Source organism: Anomaloglossus baeobatrachus, chromosome 3 (assembly GCF_048569485.1).
Source record: "Anomaloglossus baeobatrachus isolate aAnoBae1 chromosome 3, aAnoBae1.hap1, whole genome shotgun sequence".
NCBI classification, from domain to species: Eukaryota; Metazoa; Chordata; class Amphibia; order Anura; family Aromobatidae; genus Anomaloglossus; species Anomaloglossus baeobatrachus.
In genome coordinates, this window is record NC_134355.1 from 346,239,202 (window position 1) to 346,261,116 (window position 21,915).

The window sequence follows — 21,915 nt, forward strand, 5'->3', positions numbered from 1 at the left end:
AGGAAAAGTGAGCCTAAAAAAACCCCAGTGTTAGTGGGGTTTTTTTTTTTTTTTTTAAATCTAGTTTTTGTCAGCATATTTTTGGGTCTTATTGTATGCGCGCTTTAACAGCTTTAAAAAAAAAAAAATGTTCTCACTATTTTTTGCGACACTGGGAGATAATTTTTTTGTCATTTTATTTTTCTTGCGAATATCAGGGAAAGTTATATAAAAAAAAATACATGTCTCTTAAAGGACCATTCCAGAGTTTTTGTTTTTTTACCGCTGGAGTGATGCTTTTAATCTAAGGACTCTGCCACCGGTCTAAAGGGTGCTTTACACGCTGCTACATCGCTAGCGATATATAGCGATGTCGTGCGCGATAGCACCCGCCCACGACGCTGTTTCGTCATGGGGGTGATTTCTGCCGTAGCGAACAATATCGCTACGGCAGTGTCACATGCATATACCTGCTTAGCTACGTCGCTGAGACACCAAACAATCTCTCCTTTAAGGGGGCGGTTCGTTCGGCGTCACAGCGACATCACTAAGCGGCCGCCCAATAGCAGAGTAGGGGCGGAGATGAGTGGGCGGAACATGCCTCCCATCTCCTTCCTTCCTCATTGCTGGTGGCCCGCAGGTAAGGAGATGTTCGTAGTTCCTGCGGTGTCACACATAGCGATGTGTGATGCCACAGGAACAACGAACAACCAGCGGCATGCACCACCAACGATATGAAAAGGAGCGACGTGTCAACGATCAACGATAATTGACGTTTTTACGATCGTTGCTCCTAGCTGTCACACGCTGTAATGTCGCTAATGACACTGGATGTGCGTCACAAACACCGTAACCCCGACGATATATCGTTAGCGATGTCGCAGCATGTAAAGCACCCTTTACACTCACCCTCCGGCATCTTCATCATATATTCACGCAGCTCTGGTACCACGGCATCATCCTGTGACTGCTGGAAGTCAGAAGTTATGTCACCAATCTCTCAGTGCATGTCTCGGAGAGCCAGAATGAATCTCTCATACATTTGCATTGAAGTGTGACCTGAGAGTTGCTCCATTAAAAACTGCCAGAGACCGAGTGGAGCAGCGGCGATACAGGGTGAAGTTGCCGGAGGGTGAGTAGAAGAATAGGGCCAGGGAACTTAAATTAAAAGCACTGCTACACTAGGTAAAATGAAATAAAAATGAACACTGGCGTGGTGCTTGAAATACTCAATAATATGTCTTGACTGCTTTAGGCTCTATGTGGAGCTCTGTATTTAAAGGGAACCTGTCATCAGAAATTTAGCTTGAAACCTAAAAGTTTCCCCCTCTGCAGCTCCTGGGCTGCATTCTAGCAAGGTTCCTGTACTTTTTGTGGCCCCTTTCAAACCAAATTAAATACTTTATAAACTTGTACCTTTTTGCTATGTAAATTTTGTAACTCGCCATGGGGGCGGGCTCTCTGGTGACAGTTGCTGTTCCACCAGCAGATTTACGCCGCCCCCCAACACTGAATTTCATTTTTCAGGACGCCGCCCCTGGGCTCCCGTGGTCCCACGCATGCGCTGTGCGACTGTAGCGGTACTGTGAACTGTGTGCACGTGTGATCGCTGGTGACATTTTGCGCAGGCACGAGGTTATGCCCATAACCTCGTGACCGCACTTTCCCCTCTTCCTCCAGCGTTCTGCGCAAGCGCTTGCTGGCCAGATAACCCGACGTCACCTCTTTCCCATCTTGACCTGCTGCAGGGTAAGATAGGAAGGAGGTGACGTCGGGTCATTTGGCCGGCGAGCGCTTGCGCAGAACGCTGGAGGCAGTAGGGGAAAGCGCGGGCACTTGCGATGCAATCACAGCGCCGCCCATAATCTCGTGCTTGTGACACACGTCACCAGCGATCCTGGCGTGGGCGGCACCTCTGGCACAGTGGGCGGCGTCCTGATGGATGAAATGGAGCGTGGGGGGACGGCGTCAATGTGCTGGAGGAACAGCAACGGTCAGCAGAGAGCCCGCCCCCATGGACGATTTACAAAATTTACATAGCAAAAGGTACAAGTTTATAAAGTATTTAATTTGGTTTAAAAGGGGCCACAAAAAGTACAGGAACCTTGCTAGAATGCAGCTCAGGAGCTGCAGAGGGGGAAACCTTTAGGTTTCAAGCTAAATTTCTGATGACAGGTTCCCTTTTAAGACTTTGTTTGAATGACTTTTTAAAAAGGATGTTTCTTTTCACACCATTTTTGCCCTCGGTGCAGTTTGTTAAAATATAACAAACCACACTGTAATCACCTTCCTCAGGTCCTCTGTCGAGTCTCCATCGCTGCTCTTAGTGTCTTGCATTGTGATTGACACTGACATCCCTTTGACAGAGTGACAGCAAATCAGAGAGCTCAACAGCTCTGAAGGGGGTGACCATGTATACTGGCAGAGCTGCTGAGCTCACTGGCTGTTGACATGACATCAGCACAGCAACCAGTGCCAGAAATAGGGAGCAGTGGTAAAGATTTGCTTGTGGAACCAGGAAAGGTGCAAACTGCTTACAGGGTCCAACATTATCTGAAGGGCAACAATCCCTTCAAGGAGCTGCTTAGGTTTTCCTACATCCCTTTGACAAGATTGGATTAGATTTTTATGCTATGTACAGTTAAGGCCAGAAATATTTGGACACTGACACAAAGTTTGTCATTTTAGCTGTTTTATTGAAGATACAGTTATATAATTAATATAGGTTTAAAGTGCAGACTCTCAAATGCTCTTTAATGGGTTACAAGGGCTATTCCATCATTAATCCACCATCAATTAAGCAAGTAAAAGATCTGGAGCTGATTCCAGGTGTGACCTTTGCATTTGGAAGCTGTTGATGTGATCCCACAACATGTGGTCAAAGGCGTTCTCAATGGAAAAGAAACGGACCATCTTTAAGGCCCCGTCACACACGAGATCAGTAACAAGATTGTTGCTGAGTCACAGCTTCTCATCTACCAGCGATCAGGCCCCTGCTGTGAGATCGCTAGTCATTGCCGAATGGTCCAGACCATTTTCTTCAAAGGCGATGTCGTGCTGGGCAGGACGCATCGCTGTGTTTGACGCCTACCAACAACCTCCTAACGGGGTCCCGGGGTCCCAATGCCCGTCGAAATCGTTATACAGCTCTCTGATCGTTACTGCGTCATTGGTAAGGTGTGACTGTGTGACATCTCTCCAGCGACCTCCCAGTGACTTACCAGAGATCCTTATCAGGCCGTATCGTTGTCGGGATCGCTGGTAAGTCGTTGTGTGTGTGACTGGGCCTTTAGGCTGTGCACTAAAAGGATTTTTGCATAATACTTTGTCCCATTTATATGGTGAGATATATTAACACAATCTTTTTTTTTTTTTTTTTTGTATCTGTTTTGTTTCTCACTTATATTCCCACATTTTATCAAATGGATCCGCTGCTAGATTTGATAATGCAAATTGCTTACATTATTATGTTCTTATAAAAACCCATGGCTCTATAATCCTGCAATTAAATCATTCACTGAACTCGTGAATGCTAAAGAAGAGGGGGAAAAGATTAAATAAAAAGTCCATCAGAAATGCCTGTATAAAGTACACCATCTTCAGAATAATCTTGGCAGTTTGTGTTGAGAAATCTGGTGACAGATCTGATTTTGTTACCAAAAATAGCAAGAATAGATTTTGGTTATTAATCTGTTTTTACAGTAGTTGAAATTTCTTTTAATTTTGTTGTAAAGACACATTTCCATGCTGTAAACCGGCCACAACTATAAAGCTCTGTAATAATCTGTTCCAAATCTAGTGCATCCTGCCGATGCAGCTGTAACCTGGAAAATTGCATCTGCCTGGCCAGCAGGATCTGATCAGTGTGCCGGAAAATATATTGTGCGACTTGTCAGTCTTGTTTTATTCCTCTTTAATTAAATGTTGCTTTTCGGAACTTTAATTACACATTTGTCTTTGGTTGATGTAGGAGACTCAGGAGAACTCCCTGTGGAGGAGGCTCCGTCCCTCTGCTCCTCAATGCCGCACAACCTTTGGCATAAACATTCTATTACCGTAAATTGGTCCCTGCCATGTCCCCAGAACACTTTAATGAGACTCGCTCTTTAACTCATTAGTGCAAATGTGAGCTCATATGTCAAAAATCTCCATTTCAGGAGTCACCATTCCTGGCATTTATTAAGTCCATAACTCGTTTGCATTGACATGCTGTGCTAATCAATATTTTTTTAGTCTGAATATGTCACTAATGTTCTCATTTAGTACAATGATAGCGACAGCAAGGAAGTTGCCACTGGAATCGGAGACTGCAAGGAATATCTTAATTTTCGTGTTATCTCTAGGCTATAAGTTAATGAGACTGTAGCTCAAATGTCCACATTTAGAACAATTGAATAAATGTGCATATGTAATATATTGGAAGAGAAATACTAGTTAGACTCCACTGGTTGTGGGGTTTTTTTTTTTTAGTCTCTTTTTTTTACTATTTGCACTACTTTTGATATCTTCATGTAGTGTAATGTAATATTTTGCAATGTATGGGAAAAAGAAATCCTTGCTCTGTAATCTATGCACCCCAAGAAAACTTAGCCCACCATACATTTATAGGTGGTCTATGGTTCTATACTGCATAGTTGCAGGTGTCCTCTTAGACCTTTTCCCACATTAATTGAAATGGGTGAAAACCCTTATACTGAAAAATTTGACATGCTGCAGAAAAATGAAGCTCCATGTGCATGAGATCTCAGACTTCTCATTGACTTCGCTGTTACAGTAAACCGCAGTGTGTAAACAAGCCCTTTGAAAGGAAAGCTGTCAGGTCCAATATGCACCCCGAACCACGAGCAGTTGTGGGTGCATATTGCTAATCCCTGCCTAATCGTCCCTGTAGACACTAGCATAGATAAAGGGATCTTTTGAAAAAATATTTTTAAAGATCTTTTATCGTATGCTAATGAGTTCTGGGACTAGTCCCAAGGGCGTTGCTTCCCTTGCTAGTCGGCTCCATTAGCATGTTTAGTACGCCCCTGTGGGTGTGCTATCATGCCAATGAATGTGCAGCATCACAGTATGATCTCACTCACCTCTCCGCTATCACGTCCGAGGCTGGATTACGGCTCCGTGCACAGGATCTCGGACTTTCAGTTATGCACACTACTTTAGTTTGAAGCCGGGAATTGTACACCCAGCTTCATAGTGCGCATGACCGAAACTCTGGGGTCATGCGCACTGAGCCAAAATCCAGCATCGGGCAGCTATGGCAGCGGAGAGGTAAGTGAGATCATCCTCTGACACTGCACGTTCATTAGCATGTTAGCATACCCACAGGGGCGTACTAACATGCTAATGGAGCCGACTAGCAAGGAAAGCAACACCCTTGGGACTAGTCCCCTCGCTCATTAGCATACGAAAAAAGATCTTTAGAAATACTATTTTTAAAGAGCTCTTTATCTATGCTAGTGTATACAGGGACAGTTAGGCAGGGATTAGCAATGTGTACCCAGAACTGCTCGTGTTTCAGTGTGCATATTGGACCTGACAGGTTCCCTTTCATCTAGATGTTCTGTATACACTGTGTGCAGAATTATTAGGCAAATGAATATTTTGATCACATGATGAGCTGCAACGTTACTGGAGTATCAAAAAGCACAAAGTGTGCCATACTCAGGGACATGGCCAAGGTAAGGAAGACTGAAAAATGACCACCTTTGAACAAGAAACCTAAGATAAAACATCAAGACTGGGCCAAGAAATATCTTAAGACTGATTTTTCAAAGGTTTATGGACTGATGAAATGAGAGTGACTCTTGATGGGCCAGATGGATGGGCCAGAGGCTGGATCAGTAAAGGGCAGAGAGCTCCACTCCGACGCCAGTAAGGTGGAGGTGAGGTACTGGTATGGGCTGGTATCATCAAAGATGAACTTGTGGGACCTTTTCGGGTTGAGGATGGAGTGAAGCTCAACTCCCAGACCTGCTGCCAGTTTCTGGAAGACAACTTCTTCAAGCAGTGATACAGGAAGAAGTCAGTATTGTTCAAGAAAAACATGATTTTCATGCAGGACAATGCTCCATCACATGCATCCAACGTCTCCACAGTGTGGCTGGCCAGTAAAGGTCTAAAAAATTAAAAAAAAATAATGACATGGCCCCCTTGTTCACCTGATCTGAACCCCATAGAGAACCGGTGGTTCCTCATAAAATGTGAAATCCACAGGGAGGGAAAACAGTTCACCTCTCGGAACAGTGTCTGGGAGGCTGTGGTGGCTTCAATGTTGATCATAAACAGATCAAGCAACTGACAGAATCTATGGATGGTAGGCTGTTGAGTGTCATCATAAAGAAAGGTGGCTATATTGGTCACTCATGTTTTTGGATTTTGTTTTTGCATGTCATTTCTAAAATTTGTGCAGTTTATATTGGTTTACCTGGTGAAAATAAACAAGTGAGATGGAAATAATATTTGTTTTTTTATTAAGTTGCCTAATAATTCTGCATAGTAATAGTTCCCTGCACAAACAGATATCCTCCTAAGATAGCCAAGTCTTTTGGGTTGATTGAGAACATAGTTGTTGATCAATAATAAAAAAAATCCTCTAAAATACAACTTGGCTAATTCTGCACATGGTGTAGTGACCCTCTTTTCTACTACTTTTCACAAGCAATAGTAAATAAGATTGTATCATATACAAATTGCTCCTTTGTCCACATAACCGTATAATGATATTCTGCTGGCACGGTAATAATAGTGACATCTGGTTCTCCAGATGCTGTGATGTTTCCAGATGTGTGCTAGCAGTGTCACTAGTGTATTTTCTGCTATGTCTTCATATTATTCAGACCTGTTTTAGTCAATAGATCTGGAAATAACATTGATTATTATGATTGTACTGATCAGAGAGGATTATATGTGGCTACGATGTACAAAGCTGTTACGCACATGCCCTGCCTGGTCTGTTTGTTGTTATTGTGCTCCTTGTTGAACTTTGCAAGTAGCCTGGCACGCTCCCTTGTGATGAACTTCGAAGGCCTATTTAAAGTGGTTTTCTTTATCGTTCCTTCCATGGGAGACCCAGACCATGGGGTGTATAGCTAGCGCCTCCGGAGGACACACAAAGCACTACACTCAAACGTGTAGCTCCTCCCTCCGGGCTATATACACCCCCTGGATGACAATCTACCCAGTTCAATGCTTTGTGTTCCAGGAGGATCACACACACTTTCATTTCCTCATATTTTTTTCAATTTTATTTTAATTTTTAAAGATTTGGAAGAAAAGCGGGTCCAGTCTGGACTCCCGGCATGTCCCTTCACGCTCCACTCTGCGGGGTGCTGTTAAGGTTGATTTTAATAAGGCTGGAGCCTTCACATGCCGTGCTCCTTCGCATCCTCTGTCGAGGCTCTGTTTGAAGTGGGAGCCATCACGGTCCTCTCTGCTTGCAGGAGGCCGGCTCCATCCACAGCCCTGTCTGGTCCCTGCTGGAAGGAGCGTTAACCCCCACTCAGGGACATGGCCCTGCGTCTCAAAGCTAAGTATTGAGACGTTTTTTCAGGGGTCCCGGGTACTTTTATTAGGGGGGCAGTATGTGCTTTAGCGTTACTGTTCATTTCGGCCGGTTCTGGGAATTTCCCATGAGAACCGCGCCGACGGTGCCTGCTCGTCGGCCGCACTTTAAAATCTAGGCCCCGGCTTCAGTTTGGGCCTAGTTTCGTTTTTGGCTTCTTCTGTATGTTTTGCATACAGCGCCGCCCACCGCCCGGCCAGCAGAGGGGAGGGCACTCCTCCCTAAGGAGATGTCCCCTCCCCTGTCTACCTCCCTGTGTCGCTCTGCCCTCTGTTTTTCCCGCTCCTGGGCTTATACACGCCCCCCCTCCTTCTCCCAGCGCCATTTTCTCAGCGTTTTTTACACTGAGAAGCGCTGGATGCTACTGCTGCATTCTATTTGGAAGGCTGACACTTCAGGGAGCGGTGAAATCCGGAGGACACACAGAGAACAGTGCTGGTAAGCCACAACCTCTGGTTGTGGACTTTTATTACACTCTCAGGCTTTCTACAGGAGTGTGTTTTGGCTGCAGAGCTTCCTCCACAGCAGCATGTCTGTCACTAGGAGCAAGGCTGCAAACATGTATGCTATATGCACTGCTTGCAAGCTAATTCTGCCAGAGCCTAGCACGTACCCACATTGTGATAACTGTGCTAATATGGTTGTGTCTCAGCCTGGAGCCTCCTCAGGGGTCCCTCCGGCTGCTCCGGCCCCGGTGGCTGAGCCCCCGGCTTGGGTAGCATCCTTTTCACAGGCTCTTTCCAAGTCGTTTGCCGATTCCATGGGACAGCTGTCCCAGACGCTGCTGTCTATGCATCCGCCTCCCTCTCAGGGTGTCTCTGCGGCTCCGAGCTCTGCAGAGCCCTCAGAGCATGTCCAAGGACCCCGTCCCCCTAAACGGAGACGCACGGACCCTTCTCCTTCCTCGTCCCACGGCTCTGATTCACAAGCCAAGGTGCAGGGCGAGGAGGATTCACTTACTGTGGGCTCAGACTTTGCCTCTATGTACCCCATTGACTTGTCTGAGGGCGATGCGGATGTTAGTGACTTGATTGCGTCCATTAACTCCGTACTGAACCTCAACCCACATGAGTCAGAGGATCAACCCTCTCTGGTAGAGGTACACCAGTTTACCTCTCCTAAGAAACCTAGGAGTATGTTTTTTAACCACTCCAGCTTTCAGACCACTGTTAACAAGCCTAGGGCCTGTCCTGACAAACGTTTTCCGAAACGTAGTTCAGATGACCGTTTCCCCTTTCCACCGGAGGTGGTTAAGGACTGGGCCCAGTCCCCAAAGGTAGACCCTCCAGTGTCCAGAATCTCAGCCCGCACAGTCGTTGCTGTGGCCGACGGCACTTCTCTTAAGGATCCCACTGACCGCCAGGTTGACCTTCTGGCCAAGTCTGTATTTGAGGCGGCAGGAGCCTCCTTCTCTCCGTCTTTTGCGGCGGTGTGGGCTCTTAAGGCTATCTCTGCCTCTCTGGCGGAGATTCATTCCCTCTCCAGGGACTCTATTCCTGAGATGGATGCCTTAACTTCCCGAGCTTCGGCTTTTGCATCCTACGCCATGTCTGCCATCCTGGAGGCTTCTCACCGCACGGCAGTGGCCTCCGCTAACTCCCTCGCGATCCGCAGGATCTTGTGGCTTCGAGAGTGGAAAGCGGACTCTTCCTCTAAGAAGTACCTTGCGAGTCTCCCTTTTACTGGGTCACGGCTGTTTGGGGAACAGCTGGATGACATAATTAAGGAAGCTACTGGCGGGAAGAGTACTTCCTTGCCACAAGCTAAAGCCAAGAAACCTGCCCAGGGCAGGAACCAATCGAGGTTTCGTTCCTTTCGTTCCTCTAACTGGTCATCCTCTAAGCCCACAGTCTCGTCCACTACCGCCAAGGATCGTAAATCCAACTGGCGCGCAAAGCCGCGTCCTCAAAAGACCGGAGGAGCCGCTGCCACCAAGGCAGCCTCCTCGTGACTATCTGGCCGCGCCAGCAACGTCCTTGGTCGGGGGCAGGCTCTCCCACTTTGGCGACGTGTGGTTGCAACACGTCTCCGATCAGTGGGTGCGGGATATCATCACCCACGGCTACAGGATACCTTTTTCTTCCAGCCCGCCAAACAGATTTTTTCTGTCCACCCCCCCCTGCTCCAAAGCCGCCGCCTTCTCTCAGGCCGTGGCATCCCTGCAGGCCAACGGTGTAATTGTTCCGGTTCCCGCCCGGGAACGGTTCAGCGGTTTCTACTCAAACCTCTTTCTAGTCCCCAAAAAGGACGGTTCCTCCCGGCCCATCCTGGATCTCAAGCTTCTCAACAAGCATGTTCAGGTGCGGCACTTTCGCATGGAATCTCTGAGATCGGTCATTGCCTCAATGACCCAGGGAGATTTTCTGGCATCCATCGACATCAGAGATGCCTATCTGCATGTGCCTATTGCGGTCTCACACCAGCGCTGGCTACGCTTTGCAATCGGAGAGGAACATTTCCAGTTCGTGGCTCTTCCCTTTGGTTTAGCCACGGCCCCTCGAGTGTTCACCAAGGTCATGGCAGCAGTGGTTGCGGTCCTGCACCTCCAGGGATTGGCAGTGATTCCTTACCTGGACGACCTTCTAGTCAAGGCCTCATCCAGTGTAGACTGCCAGCGGAGTGTCTCTCTCACTGTCGCCACGCTAATTCAGTTCGGGTGGCTTGTCAACCTCCCCAAGTCGACTCTGACCCCGACCCAGGTACTTTTGTACCTAGGGATGCAATTCGAGACTCTGCCGGCACTTGTCAAGTTGCCCTTAGTCAAACAGCAGTCCCTTCGTCTGGCGGTGCGCTCTCTGCTGAGGCACCGCCGTCATTCCATCAGACACCTCATGCAGGTGCTGGGTCAGATGGTGGCGTCCATGGAAGCGGTTCCCTTTGCCCAGTTCCATCTGCGTCCCTTGCAGCTGGACATTCTCCGCTGTTGGGACAAGCGGATCTCTTCTTTGGACAGGCTGGTGGCTCTGTCATCACAGGCCAGGAACTCCCTTCAGTGGTGGCTTCAGCCCCTCTCCCTTTCACAGGGACGTTCCTTCCTGACTCCGTCCTGGGTGATCCTCACCACGGATGCCAGTCTCTCCGGCTGGGGAGCGGTGTTTCTCCATCACCGAGCACAGGGCACTTGGACTCCGTCCGAATCAGCCCTCCTGATCAATGTGCTGGAAATCAGAGCTGTGTTTCTAGCTCTCCTAGACTTTCACCACCTATTGGCGGGCAAGCACATTCGGGTTCAGTCGGACAACGCGACAGCGGTTGCCTACATCAATCACCAGGGCGGAACTCACAGCCGTCTGGCGATGTTGGAGGTTCAACAAATCCTCCAGTGGACGGAGGACTCAAAGTCCACCATATCCGCAGTCCACATCCCAGGCGTGGAAAACTGGGAGGCCGATTATCTCAGCCGTCAAACCGTGGACGGCGGCGAGTGGGCCCTGCATCCGTCAGTGTTCAGATCAATCTGCCGCAAGTGGGGCACTCCGGAAGTAGATCTAATGGCTTCCCGGCACAACAACAAGATTCCGGTTTACGTGGCTCGCTCCCACGATCCTCAAGCCTTCGCAGCAGACGCACTGGTTCAGGATTGGTCTCAGTTCAGTCTGGCCTATGTGTTTCCCCCTCTAGCGCTCTTGCCCAGGGTTCTGCGCAAGATCCGAATGGAGGGTCGTCGAGTCATACTCATTGCTCCGGACTGGCCCAGGCGAGCCTGGTACCCAGACCTGCTCCGCCTGTCCGTAGAGGTGCCGTGGCATCTCCCGGACCGCCCAGACCTTCTCTCTCAAGGTCCGTTCTTCCGCCAGAATTCTGCGGCTCTCAGATTGACGGCGTGGCTCTTGAGTCCTGGATCCTGACGGCTTCAGGCATTCCCTCTGAGGTCATCTCCACCATGACTCAGGCTCGGAAGTGTTCCTCGGCTAAGATTTACCATAGGACTTGGAGAATTTTCCTGTCCTGGTGTCGCTCTTCCGGCCATGCTCCTTGGCCGTTCGCCTTGCCGACCATCCTGTCTTTTCTACAGTCAGGTCTACAGTTGGGTCTGTCCCTCAATTCCCTTAAGGGACAGGTGTCGGCTTTGTCGGTATTGTTCCAGCGGCGTATCGCCCGACTGGCTCAGGTGCGCACCTTCATGCAGGGCGCATCTCACATCATCCCTCCTTACCGACGGCCCTTGGATCCCTGGGACCTTAATCTGGTCCTCACGGCCTTACAGAAACCCCCTTTTGAGCCTCTCAGGGAGGTTCCCTTGTCTAGACTTTCACAGAAAGTTGTCTTTCTAGTAGCCATAACTTCTCTCAGGAGAGTTTCTGATTTGGCTGCGCTTTCTTCGGAATCCCCCTTTTTGGTGTTTCACCAAGACAAGGTGGTTCTTCGTCCGACTCCGGACTTTCTCCCTAAGGTGGTGTCTTCCTTCCACCTTAACCAGGACATTTCATTGCCCTCTCTTTGTCCGGCCCCTGTGCATCGCTTTGAGAAGGCGTTGCACACCTTGGATTTGGTGCGGGCGCTCCGAATCTATGTGTCTCGCACCGCTGTTTTTCGGCGGTGCACCTCACTTTTTGTGCTAACCACGGGTCAGCGCAAGGGCCTCTCGGCGTCTAAACCGACCCTGGCTCGTTGGGTTAGGTCGGCTATCGCCGATGCCTACCAGTCTTCTCAGGTGCCTCCCCCGCCGGGGATTAAGGCGCACTCGACCAGAGCTGTCGGTGCCTCCTGGGCTTTCAGGCACCAGGCTACGGCTCAGCAGGTGTGTCAGGCTGCCACTTGGTCCAGTCTGCACACTTTTTCTAAGCACTACCAAGTGCATGCTCATGCTTCAGCAGATGCGAGCTTGGGCAGACGCATCCTTCAGGCGGCTGTCGCCCATTTGTGAAGTTAGGTTTTGCCTACTTCTCAGTTTAGTTTATTTCCCACCCATGGACTGCTTTGGAATGTCCCATGGTCTGGGTCTCCCATGGAAGGAACGATAAAGAAAAAGAGAATTTTGTTTACTTACCGTAAATTCTTTTTCTTGTAGTTCCGACATGGGAGACCCAGCTCCCTCCCTGTTGCCTGTTGGCAGTTTTTTGTTCCGTGTGCTTCACGGCTGTTGTTAGTAGACAGAGTTCTGGTTTTGCCGAGTTTTACTCTATCTCTACTTATGGGTGGATGTCCTCCTTCAGCTTTTGCACTGAACTGGGTAGATTGTCATCCAGGGGGTGTATATAGCCTGGAGGGAGGAGCTACACGTTTGAGTGTAGTGCTTTGTGTGTCCTCCGGAGGCGCTAGCTATACACCCCATGGTCTGGGTCTCCCATGTCGGAACTACAAGAAAAAGAATTTACGGTAAGTAAACAAAATTCTCTTTTTCCCCGCTAACAAAGTTAATTTTAAAGTCTATTTTAATCAATCGATCTTTGAATAATAATAAGTTCCACTATTGGATGTGTTAAAAAAAACAAAACAAAACCAAAAAACAATGCTCCTGTGCTGAGATAATCTGATATGTGTTCCTGCTACGTACTGTGTAATGGCTGTGTCTGACCGTACAGGGACATGTAGATACATATATTTTTATATTGCACATTGTCCCTTAATTCACAAAAGTAATATTCATAAAAATTATGAAGGAAAAAGAAACCAGAGCTTTAAGGCTAAAAATTATGTTTTATTAGACAAAAATTGTTTAAAAAAAGGATTATAGAAGAATTCATACAAAAAAAGAGTCTGTGCAAATAGACATGCTGATATTAGGTATATAAAGCAATGGGGAACTTTTTAAGTACGCCCACAGCAAGTGAGGAGGTGAGTGCAATGACTGAGCAGTGACAGGCTATGTGCGCACGTTGCCTTTTTTTGTGACCACAAAGATGCAGCGTTTTTGTGCGTTTTTGGCCGCTAAACGCATCCGCTGTAAAAAACGCATGCGTTTTTGCGTGTTTTACCGCGTGTTTTTGTTGCTGAGTTTTTTCCAATGCATTGCATGTGTGAAAAATGCTGGCAAAAATGCAGAAAGAATTGACATATTGCATCTTTTTGGTTGCCACAAAAATGCACCTAAAACAAAACTGCACTGTGCGGACAGCAAAAATGAAAACTCATAGACTTTGCTGGGGAAGCAAAGTCATGCAGTTTTTAGACCAAAAAACTCATCCGAAAAATGTGCAAAAATGCACCGTGCGCACATAGCCTTAGGCCTTGTGCGCACTAGGCGTTTTTAGCGGCGTTTTTTACCGCGTTTTTGTGCTGAAAACGCAGTGACATTGCTTCCCCAGCAATGTCTATGGGTTTTCATAAGTGCTGTCCTCACACAGCGTTTTTTTGTAGCTGCGTTTTTGTGGTGACCACAAAAATGCAGCATGTCAATTATTTCTGCGTTTTTCACTGCGTTTTTCACCCATTGAGTTCAATGAGATGTTCAACAACGCAATGAAAAACGCATATAGTCGCGTTTCTATGACTAAAAACGCAGCTATAAACGCAAGGGGTGGGTACTACAGTGACGTGTACAGGAAGAGGATTCCTTCTGTTGGTAAACACAGAAGCATGAATCCTCCCGGTACCGTCACCGCTGCGTCCACCTCCCGTCCGGTGCCATGTCAGCTCCGTGCGGCGCCATGTCTGGGCGGGAGGTGGAGGCAACGGCGAAAACCAAAGTGAACAGTAGAAAAAAAAAAATATGTCATATATACTCGCCTGTCTGCAGGGTCCCGGTGCCATGCACGCTCCCAGCTCCTGTCCCGGTACCGCCGCTCCGGCTGTGTGCAGTCTCCCCGGGGCAGGACCTTGCTTGCAGGACCTGGCGGTGGATCACCTGATGCAGTCACCTGACGCATCAGCTGATCGTAGTCTCGCCGGCTTTTTCGCGCCCGGCCGGCTATCAGCTGATCCTGCCGTCAGGGGACTTCATCAGCTGATTACCGGCAGCTCCTGCAGCGATCGGACGGGATCAGACTCCTGTCCAATCGATCGCTCCAGGAGCTGCCGGTAATCAGCACAGCACATAAGTGAGTATTATTTTTTTTTTTCTACTGATGCATCAGCTGATTGTATAATCGGCTTTTATACAATCAGCTGATGTGTCATGTGATTCACGTAGTTTAACCTGACACATCATATGATCGCTTTGCCTTCCAGCAAACCGATCAGATGATATTGGATCCTGATTGGACGGCGCGGGACCCTAACCCAGGATTACTGCGGAGGGGGGTTTATTTCAATAAAGATGGAGTCACTAATTGTGTTGTGTTTTATTTCTAATAAAAATATTTTTCTGTGTGTTTGTTTTTTTTTTTTTTGTTTTTTTTTATCATTACTAGAAATTCATGGTGGCCATGTCTACTATTGGCGTGACACCATGAATTTCGGGCTTAGGGCCAGCTGATAATATACAGCTAGCCCTAACTCCACTATTACCTAGCTAGCCACCCGGCATCAGGGCAGCTGGAAGAGTTGGATACAGCGCCAGAAGATGGCGCTTCTATGAAAGCGCCATTTTCTGGGGTGGCTGCGGACTGCAATTCGCAGTGGGGGTGCCCAGAAATCTTGGGCACCCTGCACTGTGGATTCCAATCCCCAGCTGCCTAGTTGTACCCGGCTGGACTCAAAAATTAGGCGAAGCCCACGTCATTTTTTTTTTTTTTTTTTAATTATTTCATGAAATTCATGAAATAATTTAAAAAAAAGGGCTTCTCTATATTTTTGGTTCCCAGCCAGGTACAGATAGGTAGCTGGGGGTTGGGAGCAGCCCGTACCTGCCTGCTGTACCCGGCTAGCATACAAAAATATGGCGAAGCCCATGTCATTTTTTTTTCTTTTTGGGCAAAAAACTGCATACAGTCCTGGATGGAGGATGCTGAGCCTTGTAGTTCTGCAGCTGCTGTCTGCTCTCCTGCATACACTAGTGAATGGAGGATGCTGAGCCTTGTAGTTCTGCAGCTGCTGTCTGCTCTCCTACATACACTAGTGAATGGAGGATGCTGAGCCTTGTAGTTCTGCAGCTGCTGTCTGCTCTCCTGCATACACTAGTTCTGCAGCTGTCTGCTCTCCTGCATACAATGAACATTTTGAAGAACGAAATGACATCAGACCTTTTTTTTTTTTTTTTTTTCATCAACAATCTTTAATGGCATTGTGCACTGATTAAAAACGCAGTGAGCAAAAACGCAGCAAAAAACGCACCAAATCGCGGCAAAAACGCATGCGTTTTTGCCACGTTTTTTAGCCGCGGGTGCGTTTTTTTGAGACAAAAACGCACATAAAAACGCAGCGTGAAAAAAACGCCTAGTGCGCACATACCCTTAAGCAGCAATTTTTTATCCCAGTTGTATATTAAAACACCACACTAGACCAAATCAGAGCAAAATAGAGACCCACTCTGAAATTCTTAGAGAGGTCTGCAAAATCATGCGTACTCTGAGGCAAGGTGGTGGGATCATGTAACAAAGTAATTTATTGCTGCTTACCCATAAATCAGTAGCCCAGCTGAACCCCTCCTGGGCAAAGCAAAACCCCTTCCAACGCACGTTTCGCGTCCACCTTATACTCTCTTCTTCAGGGAAGGTATATTAAGTGATCCCTTGCAGGACCTTAAATAGGCGGTCACATGACCGCATTGGTTGTGAGTTCCAGAACCTGAGATCAGTGTTCAGCCAATCCTAGGCCTGTAGACCGGCACGTACGCGCTGCGTACTGAGACAGAGTAAAAAATGTAAAGGTGTCTGAATACTTTCCATACCCACTGTATATAAGATTATCTCTGCACAGGAACATTTTTCTTTAACACATCCAATTGCGCAATTTATGATTATTCCCAGATCTATTGATTTGTACTTTGTTCATGCTCCTATAAATACAACACATCAGTGTGATCATGGTTACATTTTATGATCCTGGGCCTACTCTACTGTTAGTGCTTCCCCCTGTCACTGACCAAGGAAACAGTCATTCCTTTACCCAGCTATTGCATTCTTAGGCCCCTTTAACACAACAGTTTTTTGCCATCAGTCACAATCCGTCAAATTTTGAAAAAAAAAAAAACCGAATCTGGCGACTGATGCCGCTGGATTAGTTTTTTCTCTTTCGACTTGTATTAGCGACGGATGGGTGAAACGGGCCTAAAGGCCGCTTTGCACGCTTCGATATCGGTACCGATATCGCTAGCGTGGGTACCCGCCCCCATCTGTTGTGCGACAACATCGCCCGGACCCGTCACACTACTTACCTGCCCAGCGATGTCGCTGTGACAGGCGAACCGCCTCCTTTCTAAGGGGGCGGTCCGTGCGGCGTCACAGCGACGTCACTGAGCGGCCGCCCAATAGAAGCGGAGGGGCGGAGATGAGCGGGACGTAACATCCCGCCCACCTCCTTCCTTCCGCATAGCGGCCGGGAGGCAGGTAATGAGATCTTCCTCGTTCCTGCGGTGTTACACGGAGCGATGTGTGCTGCTGCAGTAACGATTTTTGAGAATGGACCCCCATGTCACCGATGAGCGATTTTGCACGTTTTTGTAACTATGCAAAATCGCTCATAGGTGTCACACGCAACGGCATTGCTAATGCGGCCGGATGTGCGTCACCAATTCCGTGACCCCAACGAGTTCGCATTAGCGATGTCGTAGCGTGTAAAGCCCCCTTTAGCCGGCGTGTCCTCAGCCATTTACCTTTTTAGGCTGCTTGCTTGAAAAGTAAACAGTATTATGTTCAAAGCATCATTTACACAATATATATTATGTAGTGGAAGGAACTAACAGAGCACTGCCTCAGTTAACTTAATGCATCCATTTAATGCTTCTGTATGAATAAATCTGTTTACATTTATAGGAATATTTGAGCAAAAAAAAAATATTACATGTGTGCCAAATTCTCAAAATTATCCCACGTAGCTATGGAAACTTGGTGTAGTCCACGCAGTCCTGAGATTTTTGTGCTTGATGTTGTAATGGTGACATAGGGAAAGCCTGTATATGTTCCCAGCCAGAATATTTCTCAATGTAACATATCTGCACAGATCTAAAAATGATACAAGTCTGTGTTCAGGGCTTTATGTACTTGTCTGTGTATTTGCCCATAAGCAAGCTATGTTTTAATTTCAGGCTCCTCTTCCAAGGTCATTCATTTACAAGAACAAAGCGGTGAAACCAGGCAGAAATCGGCTCTTCATATTACGTCTGTCCCTGTCAAAGGAATAACAAACTTGGGCAACACTTGTTTCTTTAATGCGGTCATGCAGGTGAGTGCTTGAACAGTTGCTAAAAATCTGTCAAAGACCTTTCCCATTTTTTTATCATTTACTCTATTTGTAAATAATTTATTTAAGCCCGTAAGGTTGAAGCCAGTTTTGTCTCTAATGTCCGGAGCATTTTTTTTTTTTCCAATTCAGACAGGTGTCACTTCCACAGGTTATAACTCTGAAACGCTTCCACGGATCCCGGTGATTCTGAGATTGTTTTTTCGTGACATATTGTACTTCGTGATAGTGGTCAATTTAGGACGATATTTTTTGCTTTTATTTGTGAAAAAATACTACATTTGATGAAAATATTGAAAATTTCACAATTTTCAAACTTAATTTTTATGCCCATAAATCCCAGAGTTCTGTAACACAAAGTAGTTAATAAATTACATTTCCCACACGTCTACTTTACATCAGCGCAATTTTTTTTTTTTAAACAAAATTTTTTGGGGTTAGGAAGTTAGAAGTGGTCAAAGTTCATCAGCAGTTCCTCATTTTTCCAGCAATTTACAAAATCATTTTTTTAAGGACCACATCGTGTTTGAAGTGACTTACGGAGGCCTAGGTGACAGAAAAAAAACAAAAGTGACAGCTTCTAAAAACTGCACCCCTCAAAGTGCTTAAAACCATATTAAGGCTCTGTGCGCACTAGGTGAAATTTCCTGCGGATTTCCCGCGGATTTGCTGCATGTTTCGCTGCAGAAAATGTTCACAACCTTTCTGAAGTGATTCACCAGCAAAACCTATGGAAAAAAAAAAATGCTGTGCGCACTAGGTGGATTTTGACAGCTCCAGGTTTTGTTGCGGGATTGCATGTCACTTCTTTTCCGCAGGTAGCTGCGGGATTCACTAATGTAATCGTGAAATCCCGCAGGGAACAACCTGTGGAAAAACGGCACCAAATCCGCAACAAAACGCATGCAGATTTCGGTGCGGGTTCTTTGTGGTTTGTGTTTTTTTTTTTTTTTTCCCACGGGTGCGGAAATCTTTCAGAGCCTGCGGAATTTTCTTAAGAAAATTCCATTTTCTAGTGCGCACAGGGCCTAAAGAAGTTTTTATTAACCTTTCAGGTGCTCCACAGGAACTAAAGCGATGTGGAATGAAAAGAAAAAAAAAATGATAATTTTACCTAAAAATGTTGCTCTAGACCAGGGGTGGGCAATTAATTTTCTCATGGGGCCGCATGAGAAATTGGGATTGGTTTAGAGGGCCGGACTAATATAATTACCTCAGTTCTACCCAATATACTACATCACTCCACCCCCTCCATATACTACACCTGTAATAAACTACACCACTACACCCCTATATACTACACCTGTATTATACTACACTCCCTCCATATACCTGTAATATACTACACCCCCATATACACCTGTATTATACTACACCACTATATAATACACCTCCGATATACTACATCATTACACCCCTATATACTACACCTGTAATATACTACATCACTACACCTCCATATAGTACACCTGTAATATACTACACCTCCATATAGCACACCTGTAATATACTACACCTCCATATAGCACACCTGTAATATACTACATCACTACACCCCATATACTACACCTGTAATATAGTACACCCCCATATAGTACACCTGTAATATACTACATCACTACACCCCATATACTACACCTGTAATATACTACATCATTACACCCCTATATACTACACCTGTAATATACTACATCACTACACCTCCATATAGTACACCTGTAATATACTACACCTCCATATAGCACACCTGTAATATACTACACCTCCATATAGTACACCTGTAATATACTACATCACTACACCCCATATACTACACCTGTAATATACTACATCACTACACCCCTATATACACCTGTAATATACTACATCACTACACCCCATATACTACACCTGTAATATAGTACACCCCCATATAGTACACCTGTAATATACTACACCTCCATATAGCACACCTGTAATATACTACACCTCCATATAGCTCACCTGTAATATACTACATCACTAAACCCCTATATAGCACACCTGTAATATACTACACCTCCATATAGCACACCTGTAATATACTACGCCTCCATATAGCACACCTGTAATATACTACGCCTCCATATAGCACACCTGTAATATACTACACCTCCATATAGCACACCTGTAATATACTACACCTCCATATAGCACACCTGTAATATACTACGCCTCCATATAGCACACCTGTAATATACTACGCCTCCATATAGCACACCTGTAATATACTACGCCTCCATATAGTACACCTGTAATATACTACGCCTCCATATAGCACACCTGTAATATACTACGCCTCCATATAGTACACCTGTAATATACTACGCCTCCATATAGTACACCTGTAATATACTACATCACTATACCCCCATATACTACACCACTATATACACCTCCATATAGCACACCTGTAATATACTACACCCCCATATGTCACACACCCTGCTTCCCATACAGCCTGCACCCCCATATCACACACACTACACCCCATACACCCTGCACCCCCATATCACACACACTACACCCCCATATTTCACACACCCTGCCCACATATCTCACCCTGCCTGTACCCCAACTTACCCCTCTCAAACACTCTGCAGCCCTTCACATCCTTCTGTCAGTCTGCAGCCCTCATATGCAACTCCATCTTCCCACATATGCCACTCACCCTGCAACTCCATCTTCCCTCATATGCACTCACCCTGCAGCCCCCTTCCCCCTCATGTCCCCTCTTTTCTCATTACCAGTCATCATGTGTCCACATCTCCTTCAGGATTCAGTATCTTTGCTTTCTGCCCGGCATCCTGTGTCTCCTCCCACACAGTCACATGGGCGTGACATCATCGCAGGTCCTGCAAGATGAATTATTCCTCTGCTGTGCTGCTTCTTCTGCCGGGCGGGAACTTTTAAAATGACACACGCAGCGCAGTACTGACAACGTCAGAGCGCGCGCGTGTGTCACTGACAATTAGTGCCGGCAGGGAACAGAGGAAAGACTCCTGCGTTCCGCTGACTGTGCGGACCTGCACAGGATCTCTCCCTGCTCGGCATGCTGCAGCCCGGCTCCACTGCACCGGCTGAAGACCGGCGGGCCGGTCACAGAGAGCAGGCGGGCCGGATGTGGCCCGCGGGCCGCCCCTTGCCCAGGTCTGCTCTAGACCCAATTTATTGACTTTTAAAAGAAATAACACAACAAAATGGACCCCAAAATGTGTTACCTAGTTTCTTCTGAGTGCGCTGATACCCCACATGTGGCCAGAAAGCTATGTTTGGAGAAATGGGAGGGCTCGTTCCGAAGAAGCCATGTTTGAATTTTGGAAAGCAAATTTGGCTGAAATAGATTGTGTGTACCATGTTCCCCCACTTTGGAAAGTAGAACCCTCAAGGAATTTATATAGATGTTTGGGGAGCACCTTGAACCCTCAGGTGCTTCACAGAAGTTTATTATGTTGAGCCGGGAAAATAAAAAAAAAATATATTTTTTTTTTTCAAGAGTAACAGGAAAAAATTCAGCATAAAATTTATTGTGCAATTTCTTCTTAGTATGCCGATACCTCTTGTGGTGGAAATCAACTGTTTGGGCGTACAGCAGGGCTCGGATGGGAAGGAGCGCCATTTGACTGCAAAATTGTCTGAAATCATTAGCGGACGCCATGTTGTGTTTGGAGAGCCCCTAAGTTGCCTAAACAGTGGTGCTCCCCCACAAGTGCCCCCCCCCCCCCCTTCTGGAAACAAGACATCTCAAGGATTTTATCTAGGGGTATAGTGAGCATTTTAAATCCATGAGTACTTCAGAGTTTGATAACTTTAACCATATTGAAAAATTTTCATTTTTTTTTCACAAAAATGTTCCTTTAGCACTAAATTTCTCACTTTTTCAAGAGGCGACACCAAAAAGTGGACCCCACAGTTTGTTATCCAATTTCTTATGAGCGCAGGGATACCCCACCTGTGGTCAAAAACCTTTGTTTGGATAAATGGGAGGGCTTGGAATGGAAGGAGCACCATTTGAATTTTGGAAAAGTTGAAATAAATTGTGGGCACCATATCACATTTGCAGGACCCCTAGGGTACCTATACAGCAGACACCCCCTCCCCTTTCCCCCAAGTGACCCCACTTTAGAAACTAG

General features: G+C 46.5%; 1 protein-coding gene across 3 annotated transcripts in view; it reads left to right on the plus strand.

The window, feature by feature from the left end:
• USP45 (ubiquitin specific peptidase 45) overlaps window positions 1-21,915 on the plus strand; it is a 210,726-nt gene that overhangs the window by 65,237 nt on the left and 123,574 nt on the right. For 2 of the 3 annotated variants that reach the window (XM_075340100.1, XM_075340099.1), the window contains exon 6: window positions 17,610-17,746. In XM_075340100.1, the coding sequence (XP_075196215.1) occupies window positions 17,610-17,746 (137 nt within the window). The remainder of the gene's footprint in view (window positions 1-17,609; window positions 17,747-21,915) is intronic. The other variant, XM_075340101.1, reaches the window with a different exon arrangement.